This window comes from Adiantum capillus-veneris, chromosome 10 (assembly GCF_014529385.1).
Source record: "Adiantum capillus-veneris isolate H3 chromosome 10, ASM1452938v2, whole genome shotgun sequence".
NCBI classification, from domain to species: Eukaryota; Viridiplantae; Streptophyta; class Polypodiopsida; order Polypodiales; family Pteridaceae; genus Adiantum; species Adiantum capillus-veneris.
This window is the reverse complement of record NC_140940.1, coordinates 55,090,871-55,118,425: the sequence shown is the minus strand read 5'-3', so window position 1 is coordinate 55,118,425 and position 27,555 is coordinate 55,090,871. Positions and strand designations below refer to the sequence as shown.

The 27,555-nt window shown below is 43.7% G+C and overlaps 1 protein-coding gene across 2 annotated transcripts; it reads right to left on the bottom strand.

The window, feature by feature from the left end:
- Positions 1-1,299: 1,299 nt before the first annotated feature.
- On the bottom strand, positions 1,300-3,715 carry LOC147448879 (SNAP25 homologous protein SNAP32-like). Of its 2 annotated transcripts, none has more exons than XM_086521321.1 (6): positions 3,552-3,715; positions 2,584-3,469; positions 2,098-2,191; positions 1,870-2,006; positions 1,681-1,778; positions 1,300-1,573 (listed from the first exon to the last, which is right to left on the bottom strand). In XM_086521321.1, the coding sequence occupies exons 2-6, from the start codon at positions 3,400-3,402 to the stop codon at positions 1,474-1,476; spliced, it is 1,248 nt and encodes a 415-aa protein (XP_086377447.1). In that variant the 5' UTR covers positions 3,403-3,469; positions 3,552-3,715; the 3' UTR covers positions 1,300-1,473. The 2 variants fall into 2 exon arrangements, with proteins under 2 accessions (XP_086377447.1, XP_086377448.1); XM_086521322.1 differs by having other exon boundaries at positions 2,584-3,451.
- Between the last annotated feature and the right edge of the window lie 23,840 nt (positions 3,716-27,555).

The window sequence follows — 27,555 nt, the reverse complement described above, 5'->3', positions numbered from 1 at the left end:
TTTGGCTTTTTTTCAATTTTTGGCAACTATACCACTCTAAACTTCGTGTTTGTCAGGTTTAGATGGCTAGAGATTAGGCCTTCATAGTTCTCAACATGTTTTGATGCTTGTAGGGAGAGCTAAGTGTTAAAATTGAAAGTTATGACCAATTTACAAGAATTGCATAATCCTATTTTTTTGCCAAAATTAGCACTTTTATTATTTTTTAAGTGGCTTTCTTGATGTGTAATGTATAACATAAAGCTAATCTTCCTTGAGTTTTGAGGGACCTAATATGCTATATAGCATAGTATATGATGATGGTTGAGTTTTTTGATTGCTGAAGAATACGATACATTTTAGAGTAGCAAGTATAACTCTCTCAATATTGTTAGTTTATTAGGCAAATTGTGTGTATTTTGTAGGTAGTGACCATATCTAATCACAGACTACAAACTTGGCCCAGTTTTTTCATGTTTGCTGTATTTAGCACTTTATCATTGCCTCCAAGGTTCCAATCGTAAGAGATCCATTATCCTTTTGATATGCTCCATGGTTCATTTCGAATCCAAAGGCCCAAAGGGAACTAAGAAAACATGTATATAATATCTGTATTGAGTGTGACTATAGAAACTTTGATGATAGGTCTGCAGAATGGCAAAAATACAACTTTTTTATTACTTTATTTTTTGCCCAAAAAAAAATTAGTGAAGTAAAAGCAACCATATGTTTTGGTCACCAACCCATTGCAGTTAACGAGGCATTTTATCTCATGTCCTACAAAAATCTCCAACCGTAAGAAATTGCTTTTTTGGGCAAAATGCACTGGTCCATCAACTTTGGAGGCTTGTAGTGACCCAAAGGATGAGAAAAATTACAAGTCTCATTTTTTCCATATGTAGTAGTTATTGAACTATAAGCTCATGAGAGGATTTTTCAAAATGAGTGGATCTACTATGGTTTTGGAATTTTTTCCCAAAACCCTGAAAGGACACTTTTATGTCCTGTTAGGTTACCATTTTAGTGTTAACGATCTTTATCCTAAAGCACTGACCTAAGCAGGTAACAATCAACAAAACATGAATGTCACGAACAGCCGACGAGTAATGAAATTTCAATATCAACTTACATCCAACACTTATATATAATATGATTACGTAATATTCGTGCCGTAATCACACCTTGCACAATTGATGGCTGTTTTGGGCCAAGTATGTCATACACCATACATCAGGCAAACCACAGCTAGCTAAGCTGATATGGTGGCATTGTAGTATGTGCTGAAATAGATCATAAATTAGACATTGTTAACCCAAAAACTTCCTCAACGAAATAAAACATAAATTATCAATTTGTACAAGGAGACATTACCCTCATCACATGATAAAGGTAATGTTTCCATACATGGACGACAAGCTCTACACATAGCCTGCACTATGTACAAAAGTAGTTCTCTCTTTCAAAAGGCTAGCTTGGCCATGCTCTACAAATGCATCACCTTCTAAGAAGCCCTCGCGCCCTGTAATTCGCGTCTTGCACTCTCACTTTCAATGTGCCCACATCTGTATCGAATGTGTCCAGTGCAACAGTTTGGCTGCAAAAATGAAACGTGCCTAGAATCAGAATTTTGCAATAAAGTATCTGTGTGCATAACCACAACATCCATCATGTGCATGAAAATACAACATTCGTAAAACTTGCCTTGATATCTCTGATCCCATGTCTTGACTCATGATCTTTAAGTCATCCAACACATTACTTATAGCTGATAGTGCATCATCTTGTTTGGCCTTTTCAACCTACAAAAGACATAATTGATTCGCAATTGCTTCCATAGAAGTTAAAGGCTGGACTGTCTAGTAAACTGAAGTGCATCAACGCCCATTTTACCTCCAATTTGTCATATGTCGTTTGCTTGATGTTGGCAGAGGGTGTAATTCGGTTTCCCCGACCCCTTGAATTGGTCTTAGTTAAGCCAAGCGCAACCTGTTGCTCAAGGTGGTGTCCCCTCCTCTTGAACGAATCACCTGTGGAAACCCCGAAATTTGACTAAATATTACTTTGCTTTATTTCTGAATAAAAGTATCTTTTCTCTATCTGCAACAGGGCTTCACTTACTTTTTGAAATAGCAGGGCCCGTTATTGGACGGCTCTTCTTTGGTTTCCACGTCTTCGAGAACATCCCTCCTAGACTGCCTAGTAGCTTTTCTCCCTACAACCAGGTATGAGTAATCGATTAGAATCAAAGCCTGTGACGATTGTTGAAATTCAAGTGATCTTCAAAATCCCATTTTGGACATGGATTCATTGTCACAAAGCAACGTGCTTGGTGAAAATAAAAGCCCATTGGAACATAGATGTGATAATGAAAAGACTGATTCGACTAACATTTTAAATAAGCAGAAAATGAGCCATATACATGTCACAGCTTCGCACTCTTACTCCATTTAATGCATGATATAGTTCAACATCTCTTCTAGTTACATGCACATCCCAGCTGCATGTAAAATAGCCACAACGCAAAATCCATAACCAGCATCAAAACTTTTCCCTACATCAATTACTTCCTCCACCAACCACAAAAGAAAGAGACAAATGTCTTACTCTACTTAGGTTGTGATCTATATCGAACGTGAGCTCGTGGGTTTTTGTAATCTGCTCGCCTTGTTCATGTAAGTTGAGGAGTGTTCTGGTTGCGTCGCATTTCATTTCTTCCGCCACGCGAAGGCAATTTTGAACTGTGCTGGTGGTATCCTCTGCTTTCTGCAATGCATATCCTTCCAGATCCTCCATACTCTTGTACTCCAAATCTTGTTTTTGAAACTGGCTGTCATCGTAACGCACCCGCGTAGTCTTGACGGCAGATGTCCCCTCAAAAAGTTCATTGCGCAAACCATTATCAGGCTCACTTTTCAAATCAATGCTGCCCTTCTTGGCGCTTGTTTGCACATTGTTATATTTAAATGTGCTGTATGTGCTCTCTTTCATCTTCTGAGCCTGTGTAATGCTCCCATCGATTATTTTCGATGCCTGCGTTGCACCCACATCTTTGATCTTCTGTGCTCTCCTTAAAGCCGCATCTCCAGATGCAGAAATGCGATCTTTGAAATGATGGCCGCTGCGCTCCTTGCCCTCTACTTGCTTTGACAGATTACTTACACTAACATCATCTTCATCATCAAAGAAGCCCTTTTGCTGAGAAGGCCTGCTCTGCGGCTTCAATGAGGGTTTGAGTAGAGCATCTTTATCATCATTGTCATCCTCAAAAGGATTTCCAGAATTGTGATGGTTCACCTTCTGGGGTCTAACAGCCCTACCTTGGGGCTGAAAGTTATCATCATCAAAGGGGTTGATGGCGTCCTTGGACGAAGACTTCACAGGGCTGCCTGATTCATCGTCTGAGTCGAAAGGGTTGCGAGACATATTCCGCGCACCAAGAGTTCGATACGCGATGAAATTGTTCGAATGCGGGCTGCAGATGCAAAAGCCTCTAGCGAAGGCGAGTCAGTCCTCTTGCGATAAGGCCTTATGTACAAAGTGAAGCTCTAGCTATGGCTAAATGAAAGCTTCACCTGAGAAAATGCAGCGATGGCGAGTGCGAGATTGTGCGTGTCTATGAACGGGACGGGGGTTGGTAGTGCCTGGAAGACGACTTGATAATAGCCGACGCGGAGGAGAGGAAGAAATTGTCAATGGCGACCATGGAAGTTGCCTATCTTCGTTTGTGGAAGTTGCACCCGGTCTTAAAACGTGTGTGTGTGTGTGTTTTTGGGAGGGAGGGGGGAAGGACTAATTGACACCTCTATTTGGGAGGTGGGATCAACGGTTCACTATCATCAGTTGATCATGATCGTTGGATTGCCTACAAAATATCATCAGTTGATCATGATCGTTGGATTGCCTACAGAATGCAAAAGTTTCGGATCAACGGCTTGAAACCATTCCTCCCCCCCTTCTTGGAATTGACTCTAACCGCTAAGCTATCGCAAGGTCTCTAAAATTTGAGTGTGTGTTAAGTTTATAGATCACGGTGTTGCGGATAATTTTACACCTAGTTCACACCAAATTTGGTGTGGTGTGCATACCCTCCCAAGTTCACACCAAGCTCACACTTAGTTCACATCAAGTTCACACCAAATGTGGTGTGGTGCACACACCTCCTCAGTCACACCTAGTTTAAAAAGTGATCGGACGGTCTTGATTGCACCCGTCTCGCGACGTCTAATGTGAGCAATTCATCCCACCTCCCTAGGGATGTGTCAATTAGTGACCGGGAGAGGGGGTTTACTTAAGTGTGGGACTTGTTTGGGCTTTCTTAATTATCATAGGCTACACCATACAACAAACACACACACACACACACACACAAGTAGAGAATTGTTAATGTTGTAGGAATGTGTGTGTGCGTGTGTTTGTCATCCATTGATTCTTGTGTCATCATGTGCGAGGTTACACAAAGGGACTCATGGTGGCTCGACAACCACCCTATCATCTCTCTTCGGATATTGCATGAGCGTTCTAAGGTGGTCTATTTTTAAGCACTAGCTTGTGCGATCTCACGAGTCTCGCTCGTCTTATCAATGACACACACATGTGTGTGTGTGTCTTTATAGGTCTCTCCATGGTAGTGTGAAAAACCTTTCTTTTAAAAACATGTGTAAGTTACACAGTATTTATAATATTTATAAGGTTTGGATTGTCATTGTTCATTCATGTCAATTCTTTTATAACATAAAAAGTCCATTCATGTCAATTTATTGTCAATTCTTTTTATTTTCATTCATTTATTGTCAATTCTTTTATAACATAAAAAGTCCCCAAATGCAAACGTAAATATTGATACTTGGATTTAGAGCTCATTATAAAGTTTTTATGTCATTAAAAGTTCATCCAATCCATGTTACCAAAGCCATTACAAACGTCAATCATTCTTTTGATGACCCCGTGACCCTTATTCACCATGCAAGTGTCAACTTCTTGCACAATATGACTAACGTTCAAGATGCAAGAATAACTTATCCAATGTGGAGAAGAACCTCATTTTGCATTTGGTAAAAACATCCTTTGAGATTCCTTCCGTGGCCATCTTATGCATACTCCCTCAGGTTGAAAGCTTGTCATCCGAATGACTTACACATATAATGTGATTTATGTACTTCAGAAAACAATGCTTGGGTATGACACTCTTCAAGCTATTTATGTGCTTCTGACATATCGATGAAAGTTATGTAGTTAAATGTATATATCATGTGCAAGCTCCCAGCGTGCGTGGTAGGAGAGGAAAAGTATACCTTTCGTTGTCGTCTACATGCCAGAAATCTATCTCTCTCTCTCTCTCTCTCTCTCTCTCTCTCTCTCTCTCTCTCTGTGTGTGGTGTGTGTGTGTGTGTGTGTGTGTGTGTGTGTGTGTGTGTGTGTGTGCGCGCGCACGCGCGTGCGTGCTACAAACGGAAGACATAGTTTCCCTGCAAAATACCTCAAATAGCATGATAGAAACAACAAAACACCAAAAAATATGCATACCTGGCAAAGCCTGTGATCATATAATCAAATCATACACGAATAGAGAGAAAAAGAGAGCGAGATAGAGCGAGAGAGCACGTGCAGGGGCACCTCTTAGAGTGGAGTGCTGCTGCACGTGCTCTCTCTCCTCTCCTCTCTCCTCTCTACTCTCTCAACTCTGCACTAATAAGACGTGCTGCTTAAATCGGCGAATCTACACTAATGCTGTCTAAATCGGCGAATCTGCATTTGATATTGTTTAAAAATCATGAATCTGCAATTTATCAATGTGCTGCCTAAATCGGCGGATCTGCACCAAGATGAGTATCTACACACTGCCTAAATCGGCGAGTCTGTGTGCATGTGACCAATGGACTAGACAACGCATAATAAAATATTTGCCACCTATTTGATACAATACTGGAGTATATTCGAGTGTAAAGGTACTTACAAATTATTGCCATCATTCCAAATCACCTTAGCTGATGTAAATAGTGTTATAGATCCGTGAAAAAAAAAATCGTCACAGAAGGGATGCCATTTAGTGTAAGTGCAAGTGATGTAAATTTCACAATTCATAAGATAATATAGGTAAATGAAATATGAAACATGAGTGAGGTTGATGTATGGTACGCACCGTTTGCTAGCACAACACTTGACAACAAGTAATGGTATTTTCACAAATCAAATTAACATTGCAATGCTTGGCTATAATTGAAAGAAATCACTACCTGGATTGTCACTTAGTCTCTAAAATGATATCGTTGCATAAGAAATTCAATATTAAACATTGAATTTGATTGAACATCGAGGACTTGCCTTTCTTAAATCTATATACATTGCAATTTAAAAGGGATTATAGATGCAGACAAACGTGTCTGTTGAGAGCAGACATGACTTGTGAATAATTAAAAGAAAAATAGATGGGTACAGTGCATCAGATATCATCATGACGGGAAGAGAAATTTCACGACGTGGTAGTGTGCAAAATTACCCAAGCTATTTATCAGAGAGAAAAATTGTGGGTATCAGAGGCTCAACTTTATGGTAAAGGAATCAATCAAAAGAGATGACCATTTGCCGTGAGCTGGCGATGTCGAGATGAAAATTGAAATTTTATGTGAAGAATAATAAGCTTCTTATTTTCACAATAGTAATGTGAGGCATCTGCATAGTGCAAGATCGAGGGGTGCACTGTCATAGCATGTGGTCGACAACAATTTCAACAAGTTCAGTGTCAGTAGTAGCTATGGTAGCAGCAAGCCAACAAGCATACATCAACTCCCGCCTCACGCGACTCAGCATGTGGACAACAGCCAATAGATGCAACGGTGATGCTCACCAATAGTGTGAAGACGTTGTTTATTATCAACGGTAGACGGACATAATAACGACACGAATGAGTTCACAAACTGTCGTCCGACAGTAGCGCAAGAGTATACACACACAATTTGGAAACGACTACTGTGTGAACTCATATCCAACCAATCCTAATTGCATATACCTGATCACGAAGAAAGCAATATTGACCCTTACCTACAACCTTTGCATTGCAGTTTCACATTTATGGCACCTCAAAATTGGCCAATACATAGATCCCTTTAAAAATCTCTACCATGCACCACTCCCTCTCGCACACTTATAACGACAAACAACTAGACCCAAGAGCAAGAGGAAAGATGTACATAAGTCAAGGGGTATAAATCTGTCAAATATGGATGTACAGTGACAAAGTCCATGAAAAAACGACCCTCCTTTGGCATAGGATCTAGAGAATCCATGACGGATAAGCACAAGCAAGATAATACAGTTGGCTATCTTCCACTTTGGACGCCGGATCAAAATTTTGATATGCCGCCTTGGACCAAATGTACTCTTTATGTTGACTCGTGGATGGCCACCATGATCTACACTCGTCCTTTTTCTAAAAAAAATATTATTATATATATATGAAAACGGTCGCTCGGCACGCAACCCATGAAAGTGAGTCCCTTTCTCCTCGTCGCTTCCTGTAGCTTGCAGCCTTCCATAGCATGTTGCCCTACACAGCCATCTCAGACTCCCCCTTTTGACTGCCCATTATAGGTTCCCTCATTTCTTTGCAACTCTGGTTCCTCCTGACACCCTCCAAGCCTCATCGTATCGCCCTCCTTCATACCCTCATCATCATCCCTTTCTCCTCGTACATGGCCTTGCTCAGCATGCCGTTCTCCAGTTCTCCCCGTATAGCAGGCGGACCCTCTACTTGTCGCTAAGTGGGGGTCCATGTGTCCTCCTCCTTGACAACCACGGGTCACCCCTCTGCTCGCTGCAATCCTACACACATGTGAAAATTACTTGCTTGTCTGCAGTCGTGTTCCTGACTGTCCTCCTTGCTTTGCGGAACCTGCATGCACCCCCTCTATAAGCGGCCGCACAGCTGGAGTTGTGAGTTAAGTGAGAGGAGAGGGTGAGAGCGAGAGAGGGAGGAACGGGTGGATTGAGGGAAACACATGCACAGATGGTGGTAGTAGCTGGCCGAGAGAGAGAAAAAAAAGGAGAGATGGGCACTAGATGGGTGCATGTACAGAAAAAGAGAGAGACAACGGGATATAAGTGGAAAAAGAAAAAAAATGACTGGTGATGCTGACGCATGCAGACAGTTGCCTAGGGTGAGGGAGTTGAGTGGAGTGTGACCACTATAGCTCGAGTTTGAGTGGCACCATGTGTGCAGGAGTTGGCATCCACAGCTAGAGTGGCACCGAGAGAGGTGAGTGGACTGATGGTACGCACTGCTTGTTGGTCGAGAGGTGATAAGCCAAACAAAAAGGGTGGGTGAGCACCACACGGCCCTCCAATTTGCATGCACCCAGGGTAAGAGTTGGCGGCACTGCATACAGGGTTGTGACTAGTGGTTGAGAGAAGATAAAGCAGCTGCATGGAAGTTTGGTGGGCGGGTTGGCAGAGCGCAGCCAGTGTAACCGAAAAGGAGTGGAGAAAAAGGAGTGGAGCACAACCGGTGTGACCGCAAAGGAGTGGTAGAGTGCAATCAGTGTAACCGCGACTGGCGGGCGATCGTAAGAAAGAGAGAGCAAAAGGCTGCATGACGACACGGTGTGGAGGTATTTGCATGAGGAGAGGAGTTGGTGGGTGTCCAGTCAAGAGGGAGAAGGTGCTGACTTCAGTGGGCATGAGAGGGGAAAAGCCTTTGTATCCCTGCGCGCTTTTACTAAGGCAGCCAAGAACACATTACCCTGCAAAATAGCGTCGTCCTGGTTCCCTCCAAGCCGCCTGTTTGCTGGCTGTTGTCGACAATGCAGTTGTTTGTTTCCGGTGCCGTGTTGAAGAAACCATAGTGTCAGCGCCTCAGGGTGCTCGATCAAACCTCCCCCCCTGCTCACTGCCGATGATCTGCCGATTCTCGTTTACAGCTCATAATGGACAGCGCCCGAAAAGCAGTAGGGTAATTTAACTCTATTTTAGGCTTATTCCTTTTAAGGTAATGTCCCGCGGCGTAGGCTCCATCCAGGCTTAGAATGCTTGATTTTGATCAAGATGCAAAACTGCGTCTCGGTCGTTCTCTTTATGGACGCTATAATTTTATGAGAGCGGATGTAATAAATTAAACAATTACGAAAAAAGGACTAAGTCTATTCTAGAAAAACTGTGGTGTCAGATCTATGATCAATTATAAACCTGTTTCCTAGAGGATGCTCTCGATCGGTTACAAGATCTACTCGAATGACAGAATCTTGGAACTGCAAGTAGACATGGTTTTTAGACCAGTCATGCACCATTTTTGCTTCCCTCATGAAAGGACGTCCTAAGATCATCTCCGATGCCATAGTGTGTTTGGAGAAATCCATAACAATGAAGGTAATTCTTATTTTATGTCCAAAGACCTTGATCTTGAGATCTTCTAGCATCCCAATAGGTTCAACAATAGACCCATTGGCCATCTTTACTACTATGGTTGTGGTCGCAAGGTGACGTCATCCCATAGTTTCCCAGCAATTTTTAGTGACAATGCTAACTCCAGCGCCACCATCAAAAAATTCCCTTCACAATTAATCCCTTAGTAGTGATTGGTATGGTCGCATTAGATTCGTCACCCTCAAAGTATTGTCCCAACTTGTTAACAGGTATTTCTATAACAATGTTCTCATCTAGGTTGGGTTGTGGATCTAAGTGTTCCTCCTCTATTGGCATCTCCCCAACTCCATCCATCTGTGCAAATTGTGGTAGCCCAAACTTTAGTTCTCCATTGAGGAAGGCTCGAAGAGCTGAGACTAGCTCAGGGTCTTTATATAGTTTGGACATGATGGTGGTTCTAACTTCTGAAGACATGAAATCCATCAATTTGGCAATGTTTAACGGCACCTTTTGGCCTTGAGTCCCTTGACGTGCGGAAGATGGGATCTCCATTTCTTCGATAGGATCAAGTAGTCCCTCTGTAAACATTCTTTCCATCAAGAACTGAGTAAAGCCCACTTTCCCATGACTTTAAGTCACTTTCTTCTTGGATGACACTAGGTATGGCTAAGGGTTTATAGACTTGGTGAGGTTGTTATTGCGTAGGGAACACGATGTCTGTAATCTGGATCTGCCTAGGTGCTGGTTCTAGGTCTCTTTGGGTATCTTCTACCAAAATCCTTAATTTCTTGACTCGCTCAATCTCCTTTGTAGGGTTTGGATAAGTTCCTATCTTCTTCTTGGATCCTTGCCATTGTGGCTCATGAAGATCCTCCTTGTTGGTTTCTATCTTAGTGGTTGTTTTGGTCTCCATGGTTTCATATGAATTAGAATCCTCTTCCGCGTCGTTCATATATACGGGGTCGTTGCCAGTCCCTATGTTGGTCTTTGAACTAGGGTCTTACTTCGCTGCTTTTTGCGATCTCTTCCTACGTGTTTTCTTCTTTTTCTGAGATTGGGCAATTGATGCCGTGTCTCTTTCCTCAAGAATATAATTTTGTTTTTGGAGCATCGATCGTGTGAGTACGTTTACTGGTACCACAGGTGTACTTTGTGATGGCTCCTCGGTAACTTCAATCAAGTTTAATGGTGTGATCTTCGGTGCATTTGGATTATTTGGACATTGGGCAATCAAATGATCTATGCCACATCGATTACACATGAGTATCGGCATTGTAGACGTGCTCACTTGGTTGGTTTGCATTAGTGTGGCATTCTTTTGTAGCCTAATAGGACACTTGGCTACACGATGTGGACCTCCACACTCATAGCATTGAAGAGGTGGTCTCTTAGCAGTGTAATTCATATTTTGGCCTCTTGCCGCAAGAGCAGCTACTTGATATATAGGTTTGACTTGTCCCCAATAGTCCTCCATGTACTATTGTGGACTTTCTTCAAGCACATCCGTCCCATAGGCAATATTAGGATCTATATCTTCCTCACAGCCTTCCAAACAAGCAATAGATGACTCACAACCAACTTCATTCACAGAAGTGATTCTCGGATGTGGTGGTTGCAGTCCTAGCACTGGAGGTGGTAAAGGTGTTGTTTGAACAACATTTTGGGCCCTAGAGACCATGTGTTGTGTTGTTTGTTTAAGAGGTGGGGCCGACATCAATGCAGGCACTCGAGGTGTGTCTGTCCATCCTAAGGTTGGTCTATTGGCCATTGCGCGCTTAAATACTATGCAATCCTTAGCTTGATGATCATACCTCCCACAGGCATTGCATTTCCCATTGAATTTTACTCTAAAAGTAGGGCCTTCACTGGCACCATGCGGTCCATAGCATACTGAGCACCATTGTTGATCCCTTCTTGGATACATATGATTTTTTTGTGGAGCACGATTGTCTCTAAGACTCTCTTGAATAGCCTTGGTGAGATCTGCTAAAATCGTCTCAGATATCTTTGGCTCCTTAGCAATAGGCTTTAGGGTCATTGGCTGATGCCCTGATGCTTGCGAGCTAATAGATTTAGGCTCAGTAGACACTCTTTCTCCTTGAATCATTAAATTATCCTCCAATTGGATCGCATTGGTGGTGACTGCTTCCCAAGTGGTGATACCTCTAATGACTAAGCCATTGTAGATATCCTCATGTCGTAATCCCCTAATGAATCTATCAAGAAATTGGTTATTGTTGAAGCGCTCATTTGGATTACATCGAGAATTCAAATTCTTCAAGCGACTAATAAAGTCTCTCACCGACTCTCCTTCCTCTCGTTGGGCTTTCTGGAGCTGAGAGGTTACACCCCAAAGCACTCCCTCTCGTATGTATTCTTTTAAGAACAGTCTCCTAAGAACAGTCTTTTAAGAACTATCTCCTAAGAGTAGGGTAAATCGTTTTTTCTTCCACCCTTAGGGTTCTATACCAATCCCCTGCCTTCCCACTTAAGGTTAGGCTTAAAGCATTACTCTTATGCAGGTCATTGTGTTCTCTTATAGAATCACATATTTGTTCAAACACTTCGATATGCTTTCTGACATCCCCGTCTCCACTAAATTTTTGTGTGAGCTTGGCTATTTGTATTGCCTTACTTCTAGGATCTCTATCAGGCATGTTACGCATATTCTTAGCAATAGATTGACCAATAGCTTGAGCAAATGTTGCCAAATCACCTAAGTGAGCAGGCACCGTGGGTGAAGGCGCTCCGGAGGCTACATGTGGAGTGGGCATTGGCATTGGTCTTGGCACATAGGAAGCCCTTGGGTTCCATGTTTGGTATGATGTTGTGCCATGTGATGGCCCAAAGTTCATATGTGTGGCCCTAGACATAGCAGACGTCGGATGTGACATGCTAATACTAGCCGGTATAGTCCCATGGAAATAAGAACTTGGGTGTTGTGGTTGTGGAGCATAGGTAGTTGAAACAATGGGAGGAGTAGGGACTACATGAGTGTGATGACCCATAGGTGCATATGATTGGTACACACTTGTAGGTACTGTTGTAGGCATTGAGCTACCATGTAGTGGTGCTTTACTAACAAATGAGTTCCATGGCGTGTTTCTTGGCATGCCCATCATTGGGGTAGGCATGGTAGCCGTGGTGTCATCAAGGGAAAGATGAGCTAGACTTGGAAAGGTAAAGCTATCACTTGTGGGCTCAGATTGCACCGAGACCCCTGGCGAAACAACATATGGAGGATCCATCAGACTTACCGAGGGAGTCTCCATTTGCGATAAGGTCGGTTGTCTAGCCTTTCTTGTATCCAAGAATCTCATGAGACCCGTGGAAGGCATGTTGATCCCCTTGTTTTGTCTCTCTAACTCGATAACCCTATGTATGACCTCACAAACTCTTTGTTGTTGATCCTCCACACTAATAGCACCCATTGTGGATTGTAGGAAATCTAACCAACCCACGTGATAGGTGTGACCTATGTATAGGTCGGTCAAAGTCTCTGTTTGTAGTTCGTACTCCCAGTTCTCATTTAAGAACACTCCATCTATGATTGAGGTGCTAGGGGTGTCCTTTGAGCTAGATGCAATGTTTCTTTCTAGGGGTTGTTCCTTAGCGGTTGCTAAGTCAGGAGAACTCGATTGCTCTCTTAGCAAGGATATTGACATAGGGGATTTCACTTTTAACTCTCTTCGTTGCTCTGCCTTGCGTAAGCTCTCGACTTCCTTTTCCCTTGCTCAACCTCTTGCACTTCGGCAAGGCTTCTACCATCGGGTAATATGACCTCGGAGGGAAATAGCTCTGAAGATTCAGGAGGTGCAGTGAATGAAGTATTCACGTGCACATTCTCTAAGGGTATAGGGTCTACGTTGGTCATGAATGGAGAATTTACTTCCCCACCCCCCTCATTTACATCATTAGCTCCATGTTCAAAGCGAGTGGCTCTACTAAAAGTTTCCTTCAGGCGGTTAAGCACGCTCGTCCCGGACCGCGAGCCCATGGGATGCATGTCTTGGCTTGAGCTATTGGGATTAGGCATTGGGAAACCCTCCATGACGTCGTAGTCAAAGGAAGAGTCACTAGCCGCTATGTTCGGGTCTTGGTTTGTACTACCTTGGGTCCCCGCCGAGGGCCCGAAACCTAAAGTAGGTGGATATTGAGAAATCGCGTAAGTCGAAATTCTCTCTAGTTGCTCCGTCTCTAGCACACGACTAGAGCACAGATGCATGTGCCTTTGGCACCCTGCAAAGCGTTGGCAAATAACTCGAAGGTTAACCGCTTACTTTTTTAAGCGTCCGTTTCCACTCGTGTTTTTTACGTTTTTAATGTTTTTTAATGATCTATTTTTTTTATTAAAGTGTGTGATAGCTCAAAATGAGCGTATCACTCAGAGGGTCGCGGTGTGCTTTACAGCACAACGTTCGGTCACCTGAAGCTCCGTTGGTCCTCAAAAAAGTCAATTTTTAGCTACGTGTGAAGCTAAAATTCGTAATTTTAAAGGGCAATAGATGCCTAAGCCTGAGCGTGAGCTTGGGCTTGGGTCTGAGAGATATTCCCGATCCCGGTCCAACCTTTAAATTTTTCAAAAAATTTTAAATTTTTTATTTATAAAGGATAAAGTCGCTGCGGCCTGCGTGAGAGCACACACACACTCTACCTACCTACTTCTAACAAATACACCTACTGTTACACACTAACACACTCTATTAGCTCTCATAGATCTACTTCCTACTTCCTACTTACTGTACATTACATTACATAGAACTAACAACCTTAATACTAACACCTTACAAAGAGAAAAAACACAATACCTTTGAAAACTCCATGAACAAAAAAATACACAGCATAACACAAAATCCTTCTTCTCAACACACACACACACTCCTTCCCTACCCTTCCTACAATTGAAATTGCACCACGAAAGAAGCACAGAGTGCCATTCAAGCTTAGTGTATGGCATTCCCCGGCAGCGGCGCCAAAAATGTGCGCGTATGTCGCACGTGTCAATGCAAGGAACTTGTCGATACACTGTGTGCGAGCCACAAATGGCTCCAAGCACACAACAAGCCTAAACTAGCAAGCTCAAAGATGGCGATGGTGTGTCACTCACCGCTCTACGCTTCCTATCATGGAGGATTCCTCGCTGCGAAGAAGAGGGAGACGCCGCGCTCAACCGCCTCGCCGTCGTCGTGCCACCGCAATGCTCGATCGCACACACTTTCTCTCTCTCTCTCTCTCTCTCTCTCTCTCTCTCTCTCTCTCTCTCTCTCTCTCTCTCTCACACATACACACACACAAGGAGATGAAGAAGAAGAAGATGGAGATGGAGCAAGAGCACTCTTCAATTGCACAAATGGGAGAATGAGTGAATTTTAGGTTTAGTTGAATTTTATATAAGCTCGCCCCATTCACACTTGGACGCCCATGCTTAACCAACTAATCCCTTGAATGTTCCAGTTAGAGTGCGCCTCTCATCGGCGATCACTCTTACCCTTTTCCTATTGGACCGACAAGCCCGGTACCTCACTCTACCAAGTAAATAATACAACGTCCGTCGTAGGTGATAGGGTGTCCGTGAGCCATGAGGATTAACATCTAGCTTATGTGATATAGAGGAACCTCTATCTTTTGATGAAGCACAAAATTTAAAAAATTGGATGGCTGCCATGCAATTAGAATATGATGCACTTATAGAAAATGACACATGGACTTTATGTGATTTGCCTCCTGGAAAAAAGGCCATTGGTACAAAGTGGATTTACAAGTTGAAACGCAAGCTGGATGGTGACGTTGATCGCTATAAGGCTCGACTTGTTGCAAAGTCTTATGCACAACAAAAAAGCATCCATTATAAAGAGACTTTTGCTCCCACTTGTGGTATGACTATTGTGCGTTTTCTATGTGCATTGGCAGCTCATTTTGGTTGGGATGTACATCAGTCAAACATTGTTACTGCTTTCTTGAATGGTGACATATTTGAGGAAGTTTATGTAATGCAGCCTCGTGCTTTTGTCAAAAAAGGACAAGAGGATAAGGTGTGAAAATGTAACAAAGCTTTGTATGGGTTGAAGAAATCTCCTTGTGCTTGGTATGAGAAGGCTAACACTCATTTGGTCAAACGAGGCTTTCGTATAACAGACGAATAGAAAGCACAATGTATGTAAAGTGTGAGGGTGATGTACTTCTCATTGTTGTTCTTTATGCCCGGGGCGTCACTTATCAAAAGACCCCTATATCACGTACGTTCAAGAGGTAATTAATAATACCCCAATATACATACTATACTTACACTGTGAGCCTATTTAAAAAACCCCCACCCCCCTCTGTATGTATACATTTTTATACATTTTGGTCTTTTAATAATCCTCTCCGGTTAACTCACGTGATATCATACACATTCTAAAAAGTGACCGCCCCGGGACTTTATGTGGATGATTCAATGATCACTGGTCCCAATGAGGCACATATTGCTGAATTTAAGGCTGATTTGAATGCTACTTCAAGATGAAAGATTTGGGGTTGTTGCATCATTACTTGGGCATACAGTTTAAGCAGTGTGATGGTGGTATTGCCTTGTGTCAGACAATTACATAGAGACATTGCTATGTAAGTTTGGGCTTGAGGAAACCCATTGCCACTCCCATGGAAACATGTTTGAAGTTGCGTCTACATGATGCTGGTGATCTCTTCTTCTTTTTCTTCCACATCTGTATTCATCCCGACTAACTTGTCCAGCCTTTTTTGACGCTTCACCACCATATTGACCGCTTCAATCACTTCTTTCCAATCTGACTTCAGCCCAAATTCCCCTGCTGGATCCTCAAGGAGATCCACTAAGCTCTTTTGCAGTTTTAAGTCTGCAGTCTGCACAAACAATTCTACCTTTTCAGAATTCAAAGCGGTACGTTCGGTGGCAGCTAATAACCAAATCTTTTTATAGAAACCCAGGTGTAGAAAGTCCCTTATTCTGGTGTTGCACCCACTTTAGAAAGCTTTCCTTCGTAACAGGCTCCTTCTCTTCAAGCAAATATTCGTCTTTGAGAGCTTGCTTGAACGCCACCCATGTTCTCCCATGTGCAGTCTGAGCTCCTCAACCCATGCCCGTAGTTCAGGCACGGATACCAACATAAGATTTTTCACTACATCTTGCTCATCTGCTCCCTTGTCCTCCACATCGTGCTAATATATTTGACAGAATTGGGTAACATCATGGCCTTCAAACTGCTCCACTTTATCTATCACTTTTTGCCTGGCTTCACGAATTCAAGCTTCCATTTCTCCTTCCGAGCTTTGAGTCATCATCTGCTGATGGTGCATATGTTGTTGATGCATAAGCGCAACAAATTGCTGCATCCCATTATCTTGGCCTGTACGGCATGGCTGGCTCCGTCTACCCTGGTCAATTTCGCGCCGGGTTCACCAAATTTGTCAGAATGCGCAGTTCTCTAGGGTTGACCGGGAAAGCATCGGGACTTTGGCTGTAGACGAGAGCTTAGCAGAAGTTCAAACTCGGATAAACGAGTGCAGATAGACTTAAATAGGGTTTAATACATGTAATATTAATAATGAAAGAGAGTTTGAGAGAGAAGACTGCAAGTAAGAACATTATTAATTGATACAACGATAAGAAACATAGATGTGAGACTCAAGAGATCTATTCAACTGAGAGGTGATACAATTTCAATTGTTCTAATTGCCCTTTTTACTATCCGGTTGCATATGACGCATTGGTATACCTTCAGAATTGCAACCCTTCAACCAGAAAACTCTCAACAATTGAACCAGTGCCGAGTCTTTCGTGCGCTCGATGCTCTTCCCGACCTTCTTGTCTTTGCCGAGTGTTCTCAAGCACAAGATTTTCCTTCTGCTGCAGTCGGCTCCAAAACATCCCTCCCAATAACCCTCAAAAATTGGCCCAAAAAGAAGGAAGAAGAACTCCAAAATTGTGTGCTTCTCCTTTTATAGGAGTGGCCAAGCCCAAAAAGGAAAAATTGGGTTGAGCTCAATATAGCATCCATTTTTTATTGCATACAATTGGCATTACCCCTTATAGAAACCATTGCATGGCATGACCAATCGAAAACTTTCCCACTAGATCGATAAGTGAACTGACCCTTAGCCAGCAACCTCGGCTGCCCTTATCCTCACATAGCATGGGAACTGCACACTCTGGCATTCCCTCTCTTTGGCTGCATATGATTGCTCCCCTCCTCGACCACTAGCGATATCGCTTGTGGTGTTGGGGGGGGGGGGGGACTTAACCCTCAAAAATCAATGCCCCTTTAGGGTGCGGGATTGAGCCCTTACATGCATGCCACATCACAGTGCTGCTAACGGCCATCTGTCGGAGATGCCTGCCGACCACTGGCGGCCGCTAAGAGATGCCAAAACAACGCCACTTTCCCCGGCCACGCCACCGTGCACAACACCCGCCATGAGAGCCATAGCAGCTCAAGAGAGAGCTCTTCTCTCCGTCGAGATACCTCTAAAGCCTCACGCTATGGGCTATATAGCCCGCAATGCCAACACATGTGCCCGTATGTGGGTTTTTTTTTACAAGCCACATGGCGATCGTAGAATAACTGCCCCCCCAAACTCAATAAGTTTCACAAAAAAAAACCCCAAGAAATTCATTCCCCCCTCCCCCCCCCCCCCCCCCCCCCCCCCCCAATTCACAAGCACACCATTTACTACTCAAGGCTTCCCTTGCAAATCTGTAAACCCATGCTTATAGACCTGATCCTCGACTATGGTCCATGTAGGCACCACCCCATTTCAATCTTATCGGGCATGCAATCTAAGATGATCACAACTTAAAAAAATCACGTGCAACCACTTCAACCTCAAGTGCTCCAGACTCCCACTTGGCATTGACGGGAGCAAAGCGAACCCCGAACCCCGACGGCCTCTAAAACACCGGGGACCGAATGGCGCGCCTCGAGCCTGTCATGGTAAAGCAAACACGGGGGCACCACCTAGCTTCAGCGGCTAGGACACAAACAACACACCACCATAACAAAGTTTTCATCCAAGAGAGATGGATGCTTGGGAGCAATGATGAAGAGGAAAGGGAATGAGATCGAGAGAGAGAGAGAGAGAGAGAGAGAGAGAGAGAGAGAGAGAGAGAGAGAGTGAGGGAGGGGGTATAGCAGCTTAGTACTTAGGCACCACAAAAGGATGGCGAATCCGCACACCCTTCACACATACACAAGCTCACTCCAAACACAAGACTAGGTGGCGATTCCGCACACCTCACATGGGCAAAACATTGCAAGAAAACATACTCACAAAACCTCAAGATTTATTTAGAGAATAAGGTGATGAAATGGGGAGCATAGGGTAGGGGAATGAGAAGGGAGAGCGTGGTAGAGCACATGGCGGATAGGTGGGAGTTGATGGCGAAGACTCGCACGAGGGTTACGGCCATCATCCTTCATTTAGTTTCCCTTCATCTTCCATAGCCCAAGGGTGTAGAGGTCATGCTTAAGACGAGCATGGTGATTGCGGTGATGGTGATGGTGTGGGTGTGTGTGTGTGTGCACTAGGCACACACAGTGCATAGTGTACTCTTTGGTGATGGTGTGTGTGTTTAGTGTGATGGTGACCCCTCTTTATATAGGGGAGGAGGGGGGAGAAATTATAGAATTTAGATATGAGGAAATCATTATCTACATAGGCCATGTGACTGTGGGCCCCACTTGTCTGGCTGTGTGTATATGTGCCAGAACAGAAGTCTCATGAGAGAGAGACTAAGAGAGAGAGATGGGTTGATGAAAAAAAGTGAGAGGTGATCTCCTCCTCAGAACTGGAAGATTCGCTAGTGGTTTCATGTGCCGATGTTTCCAGATTCATTTGCTTCTGCTTGCCAATCCTCATGTCGTAGTAGATTGTCTCCCCTTTCTTACCGGTCATGCGTAGAAGGCCAGTACCCCAGTCCTGTTTTGCCTTCATGGCCATCAACCATGGCCTTCCCAAAATTAGTGGATAGCCCTCCCCCTTAGTAGGCATTACAAAAACATCTACCTCTACCTCAGTGTTGAAAGCTTTGATTTTCACGGCACTTACCACACCCACACACTTTACTTTTGCGTTGTTTGCCATCTTTGCCTTGCATGGAGAAGGCCTGTCAACCTCGAGCCCTAATCGAAGCATCATAGCTTCGCTCATTACACAGATTTGTGCACCTCCATCAATGTAGGTGTTTCCAACCCTCTTTCATTTTATGTTTACATCGACAATTGGAAGGATGTCATCCATGTTGCATCGCGAAATTGCTCCGGCTACCTTTGTTTTGGAGTGTCTTGTACTTACCATTTTAGACCATTGTCGCCTTAATTTTGGTGCAAGATGTAGCAGCTGTGGCCATGTAATCTTCGGTCCTTGCTCTGCCACATCCAATGTTAGATCATAGGGCTTAGAACTTTCCCCTAGCTGGAAGTCGGTGATGCCCAATTTCCATCGTGGCCTGGATGGCCTCTTGCTAGTTTCTCCTCTCATGCTTCTCTCATCATTTGATTGTGTAGCTTTCTCCCTCCTAGCTCTTTTCACAGTCATGGCTTCAAGTGGTTCTAAAAAGGTTACCTTCTCCTTACCCTTGTCCCTCTCCTTTGCTCTGGGTGGATCCACTACTACGGCTTTTCCTTTCTCTTCTAGCCTTATGATGTTTACAGGGCGATCAGGTGGTGGGGCTGGTGGAAGAGGTGGGATGGATGCTTGTAGTGGTGTCTGTGGTGGACGTAGAATTTGTGTTGGTGGGGGTGGTGCTCGGGGTGGGGGTGTTCTTTCTCTAGGGGGTGACAATTGGTTCCTCCTACCTCCTCTATTATAGTTTTGTCGTGGTTTGGGACAGTAGTACATACCATGACCGTCTTCTCCGTAGTTGTAGCAATGATACTCCCTGTTTTGTCGTCGTGCTCTTCCAGGGTCTTGATCTCTTTCTTGACTCCTCCCTTGTTGTATTAAGTGGACAGACAAATTCTGCAGTTGGTCAGTAATATGGGCCAACATATCTTGTTGGTCATATCTTACCCCAAGAGCCGGTGGTGGTGGTGGAATGGTGGTTGTCGTAGTTGCTGGTCGACGTGATGTTGCTGTTTCTGTTGACTCGGTTTCTTTGGCTTTCATTCGCAGCTTCTTGTCCTTAAGGCGATGAATCTCAACGGCTAACTCGTACGTAGCCGGGAATCTACCTTTCACCTTCTCCTTGAGAAGCGGCCATAAGCCATGCGTGAACCGATCTTTTTTTAGGAAATCGGGTGCAGCTTCCCCCCTTGCCAGTGACTCAACCCACCGTTCCCACAAATCCAAAAATTTGGATTCATAGGTGGCATATTCTAAAAGACCCTCCTGCTTCAAATCTCTCAACTTGTCCCACAACTTTTCTGAAGTGGTACCTCCCCCAAAGCGCCTCTTAAAAGCGGTTTTTAAGGGTTCCCAGTCATCCTTGGTTGTTTGTGGAAGTGCATTGTACCGTGATCTAGCTTCTAGCTTCATGAGATGCTTAAAGATTCTAACCCGGGATTCATCCGTATCTTTGTTGCTCACTACACATGCTACTTCAAAGTCATCTAGGAAGTCTGTTACCAAATCCTCGCCCTTCTTTCCTTTAAATGTTGGAAATGCTACACTTGCCATGATTACTAAGAGAGAGCTAGAAAGACACACTGCTTAACTTGCAGAAGTTTTTTTCTTCTTTACAAGGAGGCGTATATACCCTCTTATACTAGGACATAGATTAAAACTTCAAACGGTACATTGCCTTGTACCAAAGGTAAGACAAATGGCTGATCTGATGCCAGAACCTCAAAAAACCGCTCCCCACCCAGCATGGTGTCAATGACGTGCTGGTAGTGAGCCTTCAAGTCTAGTATTACCTTGATTGAGCGTACACGTGTTGGTATGTGTGATCTGTCTTGAGGTAGGTTGCACTGATTCATGTGAAGCTTAGAGGTGCTTAGTCACTGTCCAAGCTTGTGGGAGAGGGTGGAGTTCTTTCCTAAAACAAACTCAGTAGATCCCTAGTTTCTCTAGTGAGAGTGTGAGCCAATGATTCCATTATCTGTGCTGCAGCATCAGGTGCGACTTGAAAACTGACTGTGATAATTACCTCGGTGACTTGAGTTACCCGATTCTCAAAGTAGAATAGTGTTGATTCTCTATTGTGTAGAGCTCCTTCCATTTTGTTGTTGTGGGTTGGTTGTAGGTTGCGAACATGGTTTCGACCTTGTCCTTCTTCTTCTTGGCACTTGGCCTATGTATATCCACTAGGTTTGGCGTGTTGGTTGACTCTCCCACTGCAAATCGATTACCGTTACGCCTGGCACTTGAGCTTCGATGGAGATGCGGAGTTTGTCTAGTTGTGCTTGGAGCTCTTCTTCTTCAGTAGTCCAATTAGTAAATCCTGCTAGCCATTCATCCATTCACAATAGTTTAGGGGTTTCAGTCTTGTAAACTGAAGGGTTTCATGAAAAGATTCTCAGTGGGGGCACCAAATGACGGGAGCAAAGCGAACCCCGAACCCCGAAGGCCTCTAAAACACTGAGGACCGAATGGCGCGCCTCGAGCCTGTCATGGTAAAGCAAACAGGGGGGCACCACCTAGCTTCAGCGGCTAGGACGCAAACAACACACCACCATAACAAAGTTTTCATCCAAGAGAGATGGATGCTCGGGAGCAATGATGAAGAGGAAAGGGAATGAGATCAAGCGAGAGAGAGAGAGAGAGATAGAGAGAGAGAGAGAGAGAGAGAGAGAGAGAGAGAGAGAGAGAGAGAGTGAGGGAGGGGGTATAGCAGCTTAGTACTTAGGCACCACAAAAGGATGGCGAATCCGCACACCCTTCACACATACACAAGCTCACTCCAAACACAAGACTAGGTGGCGATTCCGCACACCTCACATGGGCAAAACATTGCAAGAAAACATACTCACAAAACCTCAAGATTTATTTAGAGAATAAGGCGATGAAATGGGGAGCATAGGGTAGGGGAATGAGAAGGGAGAGCGTGGTAGAGCACATGGCGGATAGGTGGGAGTTGATGGCGAAGACTCACACGAGGGTTACGGCCATCATCCTTCATTTAGTTTCCCTTCATCTTCCATAGCCCAAGGGTGTAGAGGTCATGCTTAAGATGAGCATGGTGATTGCGGTGATGGTGATGGTGTGGGTGTGTGTGTGTGTGCACTAGGCACACACAGTGCATAGTGTACTCTTTGGTGATGGTGTGTGTGTTTAGTGTGATGGTGACCCCTCTTTATATAGGGGAGGAGGGGGGAGAAATTATAGAATTTAGATATGAGGAAATCATTATCTACATAGGCCATGTGACTGTGGGCCCCACTTGTCTGGCTGTGTGTATATGTGCCAAAACAGAAGTCTCATGAGAGAGAGACTAAGAGAGAGAGATGGGTTGATGAAAAAAAGTGAGAGGTGACATGGAGACTAAAGTAATTACAAGAGGGGAGAGAGGGGAGTGTGTTCAGAGGTGAATCTGTGTGCAGATGTGTGTGAACACAAGAAAAATGAGGTAACCACCGGGTGGGGATGGGTCTATGGGCACCTTTTTCAATGAAACTGAGTGTGTGTGAGTGTGGGGGAGGTTATTTAGCTACAAGACAAGAGACATGGCGCCCTTTAGAGAGAGAGGGGGGTATTTAGGTCATGGGATATGATAGGAGAGAGAAAGGGGGGGTGGGGTATACTATTTTGGAAGATAGGATAAGTTGCATGTGAGTTAGGGTGCATTATTGGTGAGTTAGAATGCATTATTGGTGAGAGGTGGGGTAGCTTGAGGGGAGAGAGAAAGGAGAAAGGACAAGGGGAAGAGAGAGGGGGTTGACCTTTTGAGTGGAGGAGAGGAAAAGGGACACACGGCGGGGCAACAGTGAAGAAAAAGGAGGCAAGGTGGGGATGGGCTACCCCCGCAGGCATGAGGTGGCCTATTTTACCTTTCTTATATATTTACATAATCATACTTTATTTTTTTCTTACTTTTTCCAATGCCTTTTATCACTCCCTCCCTAAGAGGGGTTTTCATGGGGTGGGGACGAGAGAAGAGGGGTATGGGAGCTTGGCTTGTGAAAAGCCCCCATCAGCATATCTCACTGCTTGGGACTCCGATTGAAGCACCACCAATTCCTGCTAATATTATTTGATTTATACTACTTTCTCAAACCGTGTCGAGGCAAAAAAAAACACCAAAGGGAACAATTCTCGATGCAGTCGGGCAGAGAGATAACGGGCCTGCACCAAAACTTTCTCTTCTAATAACTCTCTCACCTTGGCTATGATTGCTGATGTGAAAAGACCAGCAAGCTCCATAAATCAAGCTTTATGCATCTATTACTTCAAATCACCTTTGATCACGTGTTCCCATCTGCCTTGCCCGTCTTAGATCTGCAACCACTTCCATCTTTAAAGTGCAATAAATTTCTCACCTTGGCTCCCTTTAATGAGATGTATGGACCAGTTTACTCAACACTTCAAGCTCTACCTTTTTAAGTAGAAAACCAGTCCTTCATTCAATCTTCACTTTGTTAGCCCAATTGGTTCACTTTGAATCACTTTTGGCCTACAAAAAACCACATAATGCATACATTCCTGCTATTGCTAATCTGATGCCATAAACAATTCTAACATAGATCATAGATTTGTCAAAGGTCATAGATACAAACAAAACTTTGTCTTTCATCTTGTGCATCCAAAGCGCCAATAAAACGTGCACGCACGCGCGCGCTGTTATGGAATTGATATCTTATTATTTATTGCAGCTGTGACAGGTGGAAAAGGCTTGACCGAGCTAAGCTATTGCAAAAGGATATCATATTTTATGTACATTTTATTATTCAAGTGCTCTTTATGAGCTTTGGCCATTTATGAACGGCCGACTAGTTTGTACTCACTTTGACCATTCAAGAATCTATAAATTAAATACGTGCAAGAGAGAAATGGTCACTCTTGCACGGGGGGAGATTGCACCCAGTGTCTGCGTTGCTCTTCTCTCCTGTCCTCTCTCCTCTCTCGACGTGCTGGCGTAGCACTCCACTCTAAGAGGTGCAACTGCACGTGCTCTCTCGCTCTATCTCGCTCTCTTTTTCTCTCTGTTCGTGTACGATTTGATTATATGATCTCGGCCCCATTGCAGTATTGTTAAACGTGTAAAGCGGACACTGATGTTGGGGAAGATTCTCCTTATATGGATGTCCTACTTGGGATGACTGAGTCGGACAATGTGGATTGGGTCCACCTAGCAGCAACCATAGACACTTGGGGAAATAGGGGGACGACCTGGGTAACACCTGAGGGGGATGAAATGCCTGTACCCTTAAATATTCTACAAGCAATGCATATAGTTTCTGACAAGACTCATCCTCATATAACAAAAAGAACATTCAAGTGGGTCCCTAAAGCTTCTTTAGTGACCATAGCTAGTGCTAAAAAAAAAAAGCATTGTAAGAAACGTCCCACTCGCCCCAAAAAATGTAAGGAAATGTGGCGGTGGATTCCTAAACGACTATTGGAAGCCCAAGACTACTATGAAGGAAATGATCAAATCTAGGTGCCAAAACGTAGATTGTGTTCTTACTTGTCACCTGACCCATGTGAGCTCAATCCTGTAGCTCCAAAACAAATTAACGATCGTGGAAAGAAAAAAATCATAGAACACTACACACCTGCTCCAGAGCTAATTTGGGTACCTAAGAAAGAACGATTTGTTCCACCTAGCTCAGGAAGAGGGGAGTCCCATGAAGCTTCTAGCTCCTCATGTAATGCATCCATAGAGGTAAAAGCTTCTCCACAGCCTCCACCTACAATAGTGGACCTCCATGAAGCTACAAAGAAATCCACACCTCCTAGTGTTCAAGAATCACCTGATGAACCACTTCAAGTTCGATCCTGGGAGAGTACCTTACCTCCCCACCTATTCCCAACTGGAACAATTGGTTTCAAAGGGTGACGAGCACATTTCAAACGGTATGATCTACCCAAGGAAGGGGGGAGTGTTTGCTGACAGTCATCATTCACTCACTCTCCTCTCAACCTTCCTCCCTGACCTCTCAATATCCCGATCTTAGGGAATGTATATATAAAGCATTATACTCATAAAAAACAAAAATAATAAAGAGCAAGAGCAATTAGCAAACAAGTATGCACAATAAAAGTCAAAACATTGACCAGACCTACACATTCACATCCGATAGACTGAAATAGAAACCTATGTCATCAAACACCTTTGATCCTCATCACTTGAGTGATGGAGGGTAGGTAGGATTAGTACGATAGGAGTGTTTTTGTTTTAGAGTTGAGTGATTAGCAAAGTTCTTTCTTCCCACTGATGTGCCTCCTATAGGTATTCTTTGTGTTTCCTAGTGTGTACATGAACGTGTTGCTGTTGTTAGGATTTGGACCTTCATGGAATCTTTCTCTCATCCACTTTTCAAATCAAGCGCGACCATCAACACAAACAGGTGTTTCTTATCCATTAGCATTGCCCCTTATCTTTTTGCGTCCATGTTTGTCTGCTTTAATTGTGATTGGTAGCATAATATTCACCGCATTTGCTTAGTACCAAACATTAAATTCAATGTAGTTTTTTGTCATAATCACTTGTCTAGATTTAAAAATCAAGCAGTCTGACTAAGCTAGTTTGACCAAGTGAGGTGTTACAGATCTTCTCTTAATACCATTGGGAATGCCTTCCTAATAATCAATGGTTACTTAGGTTCTTAATCCAATTTAGGCAGCATTGTGTGAAATGTACTAGGGCTTTCTAGTGGGCTTAATCCCTATTGACCTTTAGCTTAAGTATTACAAAGGGAGTTTACTAGTGTGATGATCCTGGGGAGGGTAACAGTGTTATATGACCCCCCAAAGTTACAAAATTAAAATGCTAAAAACAAACAAACAAAAAAAGATATCAAAGTGCCACAATGTAAAATCTTAAGCTGGAAGAGAAACCTCACCTTGATTTTGTACTCCACTCATATGTATAGCCTATGGTACTAGAGCCCTAAAGTTCCTAGTGTGGGCGCTTTTCCTTGAAAAGCAAAAAACCCAAGGCATACAAAATAAGCACACACATCAAAATTAAATCACTATGAAAAGACTTTGGGGGGTCAAAGAAAAAGTAATCAATTAGGCGATGATTTCATGAGAAATTCCTTTTATCGTAACTTAACTACAAGATCTTCTAGGTATAGCCTCTCGTCATCCCTCGAACATGAAATACTTGGCTCTCGCGATTAAACAACTTAATTGACCAGAGAAAATTAAGAACCTTACCCATGGTATTAATAGTCGATCTCTAGTGCCTTTCGACCATTAAATTAGCGACCTAGACTTGTTTAATTTTTACCTTTACATCTGTTTATGCATTTGATTATATTGCAATTTAATGTTTATTGCTAACAAATGGTTTAAAATTTTGTTACCAATCAAATTGTCTGCCTACACCTGCATATGGTTTTTAATTGCTTATGAGAATGCAATTACTGTGCCAATGTTGTTTGATTTTGCAATGTCTGAAGAAGGCTAAGGACATTCATCTCAAATGCTCTTCCACCTCGACGAACGCGCTGCAACTCAATAGCTTCCAAGGACGGAATCTACATCAGGAAGGGGGGCATGTTAACCCTCACAGCTCACGGACACCCTATCACCTACGATGGACGTTGTATTATTTACTTGGTAGAGTGAGGTACAGGGCTTGTTGGTCCAATAGGAAAAGGGTAAGAGTGATCGTCGATGAGAGGTGCACTCTAACTCGAACATTCAAGGGATTAGTTGGCTAAGCATGGGCGCCCAAGTGTGAATGGGGCGAGCTCATATAAAAGTCAACTAAACCTAAAATTCACTCATTCTCTCATTTGTACAATTGAAGAGTGCTCTTGCTCCATCTCCATCTTCTTCTTCTTCATCTCCTTGTGTGTGTGTATACGTGAGAGAGAGAGAGAGAGAGAGAGAGAGAGAGAGAGAGAGAGAGAGAGAGAGAGTGCGATCGAGCATTGCGGCGGCACGACGACGGCGAGGCGGTTGAGCACAGCATAGCGGCGTCTCCCTCTTCTTCGCGACGAGGAATCCTCCACGACAGGAAGCGTAGAGCAGTGAGTGACACACCATCACCATCTTTGAGCTTGCTAGTTTAGGCTTGTTGTGTGCTTGGAGCCATTTGTGGCTCGCACACAGTGTATCGGCGGCAAGTTCCTTGCATTGACACGTGCGACATAC

Excerpts from the sequence above, each read along its gene's own strand:
- LOC147448879 (XM_086521321.1), bottom strand. The coding sequence starts at position 3,402 with ATGTCTCGCAACCCTTTCGACTCAGACGATGAATCAGGCAGCCCTGTG. Across the intron at positions 2,007-2,097 it reads GGGCCCTGCTATTTCAAAAA|GTGATTCGTTCAAGAGGAGG; the intron begins GTAAGTGAAGCC and ends GGGTTTCCACAG. Across the intron at positions 1,574-1,680 it reads ATGGGATCAGAGATATCAAG|CCAAACTGTTGCACTGGACA; the intron begins GCAAGTTTTACG and ends TCATTTTTGCAG.